The 11,034-nt window shown below is 46.0% G+C and overlaps 1 protein-coding gene across 2 annotated transcripts in view; it reads left to right on the top strand.

Annotated features, from left to right (window-relative positions):
• UBE2H (ubiquitin conjugating enzyme E2 H) overlaps positions 1-10,740 on the top strand; it is a 57,093-nt gene extending 46,353 nt beyond the window's left edge. For both annotated transcript variants that reach the window (XM_032986728.2, XM_032986729.2), the window contains 2 exons: positions 45-173; positions 6,711-10,740. In XM_032986728.2, the coding sequence (XP_032842619.2) occupies positions 45-173; positions 6,711-6,835 (254 nt within the window). In that variant the 3' untranslated portion in view covers positions 6,836-10,740. The remainder of the gene's footprint in view (positions 1-44; positions 174-6,710) is intronic.
• The last annotated feature ends 294 nt before the right edge of the window (positions 10,741-11,034 follow it).

Below are 11,034 nucleotides of genomic sequence, written 5' to 3' on the forward strand. Positions count from 1 at the left end.
TCTCTGGGTCTGTGGGCATGAACAACTGTGTCTTTCATTTGCAGATCTCACCAATATATTTGAATCGTTCCTGCCCCAGCTGCTGGCCTATCCTAACCCTATAGATCCTCTAAATGGTGACGCTGCAGCCATGTACCTCCACCGACCAGAAGAGTACAAACAGAAAATTAAAGGTAAGGGTGTAAATAATTTATTGTGGAATGAGTGACGTTACTGTGATTCCACCCTGGGGGAATGAGGACTCTTTGCCCATTTGTGTGTCAGTGCCCATTCCTTCCCGTTACGGGGGCCCCGTCCATTTTAAATGGGGGTGATCTGAAATAAGGGGTGGAGGAACTGCTGCTGTGGTGTACGCAGTTTTGCGGGGTAGGGTTTTTAAATCATTAGCAGACTTGAAGCAGGGAAGACCGTAAGCAAACTGGGTTAGGATTCAACACAATTTTGAGAGATCGGAGAAACGATTAGGAAGAAAAGGTGTGCAACCAAAGAAGAGGCAAGGAAAAATGTTAAACTGAAATGGGAGCACCCGGTTGCACAATTACTGGATAGAAAATGGCTTGTTAGCAGTTCTGTGGAAAGTGATCCAAGAGCAACAATCAAGGAATCAGTGATGCTGTTGCAGAAAGCGCTTCTGTACTGTGAAAGAGCAGGAATTTTCAGTAAATGCCAAGTAATTGTTCCTTGTTACTTTCCAGTTAAGCTGAGGCTTACTAGTGCTGTGCCTGGTTCAGGGACTGCCATTTAAGCAAGCTGTAGACCAGTTGTTAAACCCTTTGAGACATTACTTAGGGCAGATGATCCTGAATACACATCTTAGGAGGACAGAGGGGAAGAATTGGAGGAGTTTAATCTAGAGGACGGAACGGGGTTATGAGCTTTGATGTGTCAAAGGTGCCTTCAAAGAGGAAGGGAATGATTTATCCTGTGATCAGTGTGAGCAGGATGTGGTCACAGGTGTGTAACTCAGCTGGAGGGAGCCCAAGCTAAACATTAACAGTGACTGGTGAGGGTAGGTGAGCGCTGGCAGAGCCGGTGAGGGTGCTGGTGGGTCTGCGCTTGAAGGGTTGGAAGGACATGTTAAACAATGCTGAGGAGTAGAGTCAGTACCTCCTTGGGGTCAGGGACGGCTCCCAGTAAGGACTCTTAAATACTGTGGATAAGCCTGGCGCTAGAAGGACTGTCTTAGCACGCTGGTGAGACAGACACAAATTGAATTAGTCTTGCAAACATAAGAAATAAGTTTAAAAAAATAAGAATTGCACTTTAAGTTTGTCCTTTGCCTTCCCTAGAATCAGCTTCCTGCAGACAGGAGCAGGGCGCCATTTCCTGGTGTGACAGGCCTGTAGCAAAGCCATGGACTTTATTTCTCCCCTGATAGAATAAACACAATCAGCATTTAATCCAGTGGTGAGAAATGTACAGCCTCTGGCCCAGATTTGGTCTTCAGCTTAAGTTTTTCAGAGACGGCAACTGCCTGATTTGTAATTTTTTTTTTTCTTGTTTGGTTACTGAATAACCGTAAGACTTGTTTGTCCGTGGAAGCCCTGCCTGAAAGGTTTGCAGGGCCTGCTCAGCAAGGAGAGCCTCCATGAGTGGCACGATCTAATCATCTTCCCAGTGTGAGCTGGGGTAGCAGCTTTCCTAACGGAGCGTTGTGAAAGCTCACTGGTGTTCGGAGAGTGCAAGTATCCCCAAAAGATGCTGAGGTTTGGTGGTGGAGTCCTCCCCTCAGCTCTGCCACGTCACTCTGGAGTGGTTAAACCTCGAGTCACTTTGTTCTGATGCGAAATGACTCTTCATCAGCTGCAATTTTTGTTTGAGGGTGGAACTACAAATGAGGCCAAGCAAAGCTGTGATCTAAATGCTGAGTTATTCAGCCCACTTTGCTTGATTCCTCTGACAGCTGCCTGACAAGACTGTAAGAGCTACTCTGCAGATCTGGCCTGCTCAATATCCTGAAGTCCACTGCCCTTTTTTCATAGGACAAAGCTTCCAGATTAAATGGTTTGTCAGATAAAATCTCCAGGGCCAACACAAGGGACACTTGGGGGTGTCCCCTATGCTTTAGTGAAACGGGAATAAAAAAAGATACACCCTTGAAAAAAGCAAACAAACTGGTGGTAGCCAGCAGCAGGTGCTTCAAGGGAGATCTGAGGACGTCCCTCAGGGAGGCTAAATAGGATAGTCTGCTCCCTTGTTTCCATCTTGACAGCCAGGTACAGGCCGTGAAGATGATCTGGAAGGAGTTTTAAGTGCTTGCAACATGTCTCATGTTCCATATACCCAAGAGTGCTGCCTCTGCTGTCTCTTCCCAGGCTTGCGTGACAAGTATAAGATAGAGCTAAACGCTGCAATTCCTCATATTGTAGCATTTTTAAAAATAGTCTTGGACATGTTAAAATTGATGCAACGGATTGTAGCAGCTTCTCTGCTCTGAGAAACTCAGTAGCGCAAATACATAATTTATTGCTGCTTTTCTTCATTTTTTAGTTATGAGTGCATAGAACAGTTGTTTGACATAGTGGTAGTAAAGAGATGGGCAGAGGCTTAGAGATGTGGCCCAAGCTTTGTAGTTTCCCATGATTCTTGGTGTGAGACCCAAACAAGTAAGGATTTATCGTGGAACTTTTAAACGTCCGTTAATATTACCAGCATGCAGCTGGAAAGCGTGATTCTCAGCGTAAGAGCCCTCAGTTAGATGAAGTAGTTCCTGGACACAGGGCTAAGATCTCCTTGGCACGATGGCTTGCCTGATCACTGGTAGAGCAGCAGAGGGTGGGCTTCAGATGCCCAAAAGTGGCTCAACATTTGCTTGTTGACTTGAGCTGTTGCGAATTAGTGCTTAACTCCTGTGTGCGCTGCTTTTTCCTTCTCTCTGGTAGATCTAATATGAAAACTTCTTTTGGGAGGGTGGCGGCGGTGAGTAACAGCAGCTGAAGGGGCAGGTCGAGTGTTCGCTGGGAGCAGAGGACAGCTCTGGGAGCAGTTTTCCCATCCCACATGTCAGCTCTGGAGTTCCAGTAGAGTCCTTTGAAACACCGGTATGGCTCACAGGCACGTACCAGCCACGGGGCACAACCACAGCTTGTTCTTGTTGCTCCAGGGTTTAAAAACAGATGAATCAAAGCCGTGTTTCCCTGGTAGGAATGGGTGCATCAAGGCTTTCCCTTCTTGAAGAGGCTTCTGTAGAAAGTGGTTTGTCAGCATTTAGATGTTGCAGTTTTCTTCCCTTAATAGACTGAAGATCCAAGTTCAGTGCAACGTTCAGCACAGAAGCTCTCTGAAGTTTGACCTTTCCCAAATTAAACCTTCAGAAGGACCCAGCCCAGGGCCTTGGTGGCTTTCCTGAGTAGAAGATGATATTTTAAGCTTGAAGTGCTTCGAGTTGTGTTTTAGCTGAGGCTCAGCCAGGCTTTTACCAACAGTAAGAAACTGTGCCTTCCACATCCAAATCTCCAGTGGCCCAGTAAGGGGTTGCCTTTGTCATCCAAGGACATCCAAAGTCTTACAGCAAAGGAGCTTGGGTTCCCTTTGCTGGATTGTGCAAGGAGTAACAACTTATCTGTGCAAACAGCCCTTTTCCAGAGGGAGATTAATTCTCGGATAGCTATAGGAAGGAAGTAGCCGCTACAAGGATATGTCATGTCAGCATCCCATCTCCTTAGCTCTGCTTGTCATCTATTGTCCACCCACCTTCCCAGGTAAATTCTCTGAAGACACGCTGCTTTTTTTGGGTCCCTCCTTCAGTTAATCCCTCTCATCTTTAAACCATTAGGCCTGCCACGCCGATTCTTCTTGCTTTGCAGTGTCCATCTCTTGGCAGATGGTCCCTGCCCCAGACTCTGAAATCTTATTCACTGGTATAGGCAGGAGACGTGATCAGGCAGGGCCTAGGCTCCACAATGACACAGACAAACACCTTCCAAAAAGGGGGGGGGGGGGGGGGGGGGCGGTTCTCAGTGGCCAGGACCTGAGGAGGGAGCACAAGGGTGCTTCTCTGTTGGTACCACGTGGGCTCCGGCAGCCTGAGGGCAATCCGAGACCTTGAGTGCTCCGTGCTTCCCGGTGTTTACATAGCTGCCTTCAATACTTTATCAGTTCTTAACAAGTTCTTGTAAAACAGATTTGAACAGCTGCTTCTGAAGTCCGAGCGAGCAGGTTAATTATGTATGCTAACCAGTCAGACTGAAGCTGCGTGCGTCATTAGATGGAGAAGCTGAAGCTCACTGGGCTCAGAAGCACCTTCCAACCAGCTCTTGCAGCTTTTCCAGGGCAGAGCAGGTCTGCCAAGGCCACCAGCTGCTCCATCCTGAGAACTCCTCCATGAAGTGTTGGCTTCAGCTTGCTCTGACCATACCATACCCCTGAAGCAGGAGTAACGTGTTTGGGCTCTGTGTCCTTACATCAGCTTCAGAAACATGGAAAAAACCACAATGATGCAGACCTCTTGCGGAGTATTTTCCCTTCCAGTAGGCTGGAGGATGGAAATGCAGAGGGAAGGAAGGTGATAGCTTTAAGAATATCGAGGTTCTGCAAGGGACAGTCTTTAAAACCTGTGTTTTAGCACTTGATTATCTGGCATTAGATGTGTCCTCCACAGCTTTGTCGATGCATCCACCTGCCGATATGGTATGGAATAAAAGGCAGTGATCTGTGCTCCTGGAGGAGAGGTGCTCCTTGTGGACCTCATTCCCTGGGAGGAATTAGAGAACATAAAGTTGGGATGGCTGCTGGGCTGGGACTGGGATGTGTCCAGAGAAGGGCAACAAAGCTGGTGAAGGGTCTGGAGCACAAGTCTTATGAGGAGCAGCTGAGGGAACTGGGGGGGTTCAGCCTGGAGAAAAGGAGGCTGAGGGGAGCCCTTATCTCTCTACAACTACCTGAGAGGAGGTTGTAGTGAAGTGGGGGTCGGTCTCCCAAGTATCAAGTGATAGGATGAGAGGAAACCCCCCTGCCAGGGGAAGTTTAGATTGGATATTTGGAAAAATTTTTTCACTGAAAGGGTTGTCAAGCACTGGAACAGGCCGCCCAGGGAAGTGGTGGACTCGCCATTCCTGAAGGTATTTAAAAGATGTGTAGACACGGTGAGTAGGGACGTGGTTTAGTTGTGGGCTTGACAGTGTTAGGTGAATGGTTGGGCTCGATGATCTTAAAGGTCTTTTCCAACCTAAACAATTCTATGTTTCTATGACATTCACATTTCCGTGCAGGGGCTCATCTTCAAGCACAAAGGGATGGTGCTATTCCCTCTTCCTTCATTTTTTTAATACTGCTGTTTGGAGGAGGCTTTGTTGAGTTTTAGTACCATAGTGTCTGGAAAAATAATGAGTTTACAACTGAAATGCCCCAATGGCAGCGTGAGCACAACACCTCTCTCCTCCTCAAAGTGCGTGGCCTGTGGTGTGGAGGACGTGCTCTCAGGATACCGAGGTTACGTCACTGCTTCATCCTATGAAGCTGCTTTCTCGGCACGAGGTGGAAAAGAGAGGGATAAATAAGAAGGAAGACTTGAAGTTGAGGCTGAGCACCCCTTCTTTTGCCCAGTTTTGTGCCAGGCTTTCACCCCCGTTCCATTCTGCACATCTGTAAGCGTGTAAGGAATAGGCTTTCTCTGCTCAAGGTGGCCTCTCTGCTGGGGACACCAGCCCCTCCTTGGATCTCAGGGGGGACGCCATGGGAGCCTCCTGTAGCTGTGAAGGGAAGAAAGGGATTGCCAGGCTCAGTTTGGCTGATCCGATCCCCTTTGTGTTGCCTTTTTGTTCTGTCCCTCTGAGCGGAGGTGACCATGGAAGCCGCACAAGCCAAGGTTGCCAGCGGTTATTTTACCTGCCTGCAGGAATCCCAGTAAACCAGTTTTCCTGCTCGCTGTACAGCTAGCTTCCTTCGTGCTCCTGGCTGAAGTTCAAGGTGTTGATCTGGGTGCCTAGAACCAGTGTGGTTTGGACCCTGCTGTGAGTCCGCCAGTGACCTGCAACGCGGGGGCCCGGCTCCCCGCGAGTCCTCCTCAGCTAACCCTATGGCTGCTCTTTGACATGAAGGAGGTTGCAAGAGCTGTGCTTTGAAAACAGAACCTGGGGCAGACCCATGTTTATTTTAGGGCTGGAGGAGGGACCTTTTGCTTTTTATTTCAAAAAAAAAAAAAAAAATAAATACAGCTATTCCTGCAGTAGACTTCTGCTTTCCTTTCTCTGTCCATCCTTCCTTAAACTGCTTATACAGAGTTTAGTCTGGAAGTCTAGTCTGGCTCTGAGCTTGGCTTTGGTGATGGTTGTTCTGCCCTATTGTCTTAAATGCTAGGATCTTAATTTCTTAAAGTCAGGCTATACAGTGACAGAATGATGGCTTTTAGGCTTGTTCTCTAGGTCACCACAGTAGCTCCTGTTTTGGCAGTAAACAGAATCCTGTCCTATTAAGTGAGATACAACATACCAGGGAGGACTTAGGTTGTTTCCAGCTACGAGTGTGTGTGGTGCTGACACAGGAGCCTTGGGATCATACTTGTTTTCAAAAGTCCTGCATGTGTCTAAGGTCTCCGTCAGCTGTTTTCAGATGTTGTTGGACAGTGCTGCCTTTGGTCTGAGAAATACAGTATGTATCTGTATGACTTGTCAAACTTGATAGGACCCAACCAGCTCTTAGTCGTAATTCACTCATCCTCTGCCTGTTGAATATATGCTGCTTATATGTCTTTTCTTTTCTATCACATGCAGAATACATTCAGAAATATGCAACAGAAGAAGCACTAAAAGAACAGGAAGAAGGCACCGGGGACAGCTCGTCCGAGAGCTCCATGTCTGACTTCTCGGAAGATGAGGCTCAGGATATGGAGTTGTAGTAGAAGAGGCAACCTGCTTTTCAGAGAGACTCTAATTTCCTAACCATGAGAAGCAGACTATAATATTCATATTTAAACAAAGCAATTTTTTTTATTACTAAACAAGGTTTTTATGAATAATAGCATTGATATATATATATCACCCTTTAGATCTTGATTTTCTTGGTCATTTCTCGAACCCGAGGTGCATAGCATATTCCCACATTCCATTTTGGTAGCAATATGCAGCCCGAATGCATGCATTCAAATTCCATTTGGCCAAGTCAACTTGTGTGCTACTGAACTGTCAGCTAAAACAGCTGCCCTGGTAGGTAGGAAGTTAGCAAAAAGATGTTTGCTTTCTTATTGATGTTTCCAAAGACACCACCTTGGATGCTAACGTGGAACAGCATTTTCTCAAAGTATAAAATCTGGGGGATGATATACTAACCGTGTAGATCAGACAGTGGAATAAAAGGTGCTCCTTCAGGTCAACCTTGCTGATCGTATTTTACATGGAGTCACACTTAAAAAAAAGAAAAAAAAAAAGAAAGAAAAACAAACAATACAAATGCATGGAGCTATTCAGAGCATTGAAGCTTAAAAATTTTGACTTGGATTTTAAGTCCGTTTTTATATGTGGACTCCTGCCTGCCCTTCTGAACTGTAGGGACTGACAACCACTGGTCTCTTTGCTTTTGGGACTTTTGAAAGCCTTCATCTGGATGTTATTCACTTTCTTGGTCTGGATTACGAGCTGTTCCCTTTTTGGGAGGAAAAAAAAAAAAAAAACACCAAACAAAAAAAACCCCAAACACGATGCTCTCTGAACAGCGCTTTGATTTAGCAGGAGCACATGTGAAGTCAAACTCTTACTTTTGTCATAGTTTTGAAACTGCTGCCCTTTAATGGCTTCAGGTTTGCCTTTTTTTTTTTTCTTTTTTTTTTTTTTTTCTCTTGCTTGAAGTATGGTTAAACACCTCGCAAACACTCTCCATCTCCTAAGAGGGTCCTCTGACCAGATGGATTAGCCTTGCTGAGAGCTTCAGATCCACGAAGATCGGCCCATTGGCTGTAGTCCACGAACCCATCGGCACTGATTTTATTTTCCTTTTTTCCTCCCCCTTCTGCACCAGCTTGGTAGCCATCTGCTTGTGTGTGTACAACAGGATTAAAATTTCTTAAAAGTTAACAAAGAGTATGATCTAGAAAAATTTTGAGATGAATAAAAAAAAGCCTAAAAGCACCAATTGAGGAAGCAAGTGAATCTGCTCTGGTTTGTTTTGTTGTTTTGGTTTTTTTTTGTTGTTGTTTTTTTTTTTTTTCCAGGATGATTCTGAATTGGAATGTTTCATTTTTCCTGGTGTCTTTCGGCCACCTGGGATTTTTGTTTGTTTTAACACTATGAATTCCAATATAGTAAATGTCTACCTGGGATGCTGGTATACTTGAATTTGGATAATTGTGCATTGGAGATTCAAACTAAGATGGAGTTCTAAAGCTGAATGTTACCTGCTCTATTCTTTTGGGGGTTTGGAGGGGTTTGGACAAGATGTTTTAATTTGTGGTGCAACCTACAGGACAGCGCATGGAAAAACCAACCCACCCTGAGCCACTCTCGAGCAGAGTTTTGAATGTCAGACTGGTACATTTGTCATGTTCCCAGAATTGTTTTGGTTTGTTTTCTTTAGAAATGCCACCAAGTTTTGAGTCATTGGGGTTGGAAGGTTACAATCCTGTTTCTAATTCATAAAGCACAATCAATTTATTTTTTTTTTCTTTTGGGGAAAAAAAAACCAAACTCGTAAAGTACCATTTTGCTTTAGCATGATTTTCCTTAATAAAAATATACAAAGAATTTCCTTTATGTTAATTACGGGCATGAAGCAAAGGTTTTTCCTCTCCTTTTTCCCTTTTTATTTTAAAGCAGTAATGTTAGGGCTGTGGCTAGTGTCTGTGCTGAAGTTCTCTATCTAGCATTTGTGGCTTGTCGGAAGGGTAATATTAACTATTTAACATGTAATGGTGTACTTAACTCTTATCTAGCACGCTGTTTTTCTCATTACTTTGGGGAGGGAGGGGCCACGTTTTGCTGGCACTGTTTAACTTGCTTACCTGCTGACCTAGCAGTTTGCTTGTGCTATAACCTTTACTGTAGGTGCTACTTAGGAGTAGAGTAAGTGCTGGGTGGTGATATCAGTTTAAAAGATTAAAAAAAAAAAAAAAAAAAAAAAAAAAAACAACAAAGCAGAAAAAAAAAAAAAAACAAACCAAAAAAATCACAATAAAAATTTGTATTTTTTCAATATTGTATAAAAATAGTGTTCTAATTACCTCATCCCCCTTCCTTTGCAGGTTTTTCTTCCCCATCACTCCATCCCCTGACATGGATTTAGTGCACCAAACCACTTGCACCTTCCTCCCTACTTTTGTGAGAAACACGCATTCTGCTACACAGGGGATTGCCCCCCATCCGCCCTGCCCCCCCCCCCCCCAAAAAAAAAAAATATATAAATACCGGTAAAGCCGCAGGTTGCCAGGGCCAGCTCCTGCCCCGGGTGCGAGGACGCAGCGGGGCGCGTGGAGCTTGCGCGGGCCAGCGGCTCAACGGGCCCGGAGCCACGAAAATGTGTGTCCCCGGCTCTTCCCGATGCTCCCGAGCTGTGGCAAAACCGAGGGTTGTCCTGCGCCCGGCGGGGAGGGAAAACCAGCTGCCAAAATGCTGCTTGTTTAAAAAAAAAAAAAAAAAAAAAAAAAAAAAAAATTCTGTCCTGGATGTAAACTGCTTCTTGGGGATGAGGTGGACTGCGAGTCACCTTGCCCGCCTCTGCTTCTTCCCCTCCATTATTTTTCACCTGGTTTTGTTTATTTTTTTTTTTTTTTTTTTCCCAAATCATCCTCCTTCTCCCCGAAGAAACTTTCCCCCTCCAACAGTTTGTAAATAAAACTGCGCTTACGTAGTCTGAAAGAAAAGGTGGAGCCATATTGAAGCAAGATAGCTCTTTTTGGGTTTTGTTTTGGGTTTTTTTTTTTTTGTGGTCCTCTTGAGGATTGTTTTTTTTCTCTTCTTCAGAAAACAGCGTTGCCACCTCGTGCTCTGTCAGGGCGATGGGAATTTCTCAGCCAGCCCCTGATGGACCCTGAGTTGACTTTCCCCGCTACTAAAACTTGCCGCAGCCCCTTGGCGCTTCTTTCGGAAACAACCTTTGGCTTCAATCCCTGTAATCTCTCCTCGAGGTTTTTACACGACCAAGTCCCTCCAGGGTGGCACCTGGTGCCCCGGGGCCGGTCGCTGACCCTCCGGGCTGATTTTTTTCCTGACCCTCAGGTCGCTTTGGCGGCTGCAGGAGGACGTTGGCACCGGAGCAGAGCTTTGCCATCAGCCCTGGTGTGGCACAGCCTTGTCCTCCTGCCTCCACCGTGTCCAGGGTTGAACCCCAACCCATCTCTCTCCTCTTTCCACCTCTGCCCATCCCTAAACGCGTGCCGGAGAGACGGGGTTCCCCTTCCCATCCCCGCCTGGCGAGTGTCCTCCGGCAGCAGGGACCCTCCTCGCAGACCAGCGGGAAGGCTGGGAGGTGTTTGACAATTTTCTCTTTTTTTTTTTTGCTTCTTGTTCTCTCGTCCACATTCTGCTGGCACTTTAGCAGGGGTGTTTGCAGCATGAGAAATGGCCATGATTTTACTGCCTGTGTTTGGTACCTATCGTGTGATACTTGAAGAGATCAGGGGTGTTTTGCCCTTTGTTTGAGTCAGCTCTTTATTTTTCTTTTTTTTTTTTTTCCCCTCCTCTTGCGTTGTTGTAGTGGGCACATCTGCCACCCTGACAAAATGCCTCTTCTCTAAGAGTATAACCTCTCCAATAGTTGTGTATAATGAAAGAACTGTAAACTTTTTTTAAAATAAAAATATGTATATACCTTGAAGCGTGGCTGGTGCTTGATCGCTGAGAGCTTGCTCTTGCAGGAAGGACCCTGGACCTTGAGGCGCTGACTCTGCATCCCACCACGGCTTCACCCAGGGCCCATCTGCACCGGGCCAAAGCCGTCCCAGGGCATCTTCTGATTTTTAGGGTCTTGGGCTGGAACTGAGGGAGCGGTGCAGCCACGGGGCATCGGTCCCTCCACCTGCGCAGGCACTTGGCGTGGATTTATTTCGAGGTCTCTTCTTGCAACAGGACGAGTCGTTACAGGTAACGCTGCCCGAGGCGCCGCAGCCGT

Source organism: Tyto alba, unplaced genomic scaffold (genome assembly GCF_018691265.1).
Source record: "Tyto alba isolate M040663 unplaced genomic scaffold, T.alba_DEE_v4.0 Super-Scaffold_2, whole genome shotgun sequence".
In the NCBI taxonomy this organism is placed as follows: domain Eukaryota; kingdom Metazoa; phylum Chordata; class Aves; order Strigiformes; family Tytonidae; genus Tyto; species Tyto alba.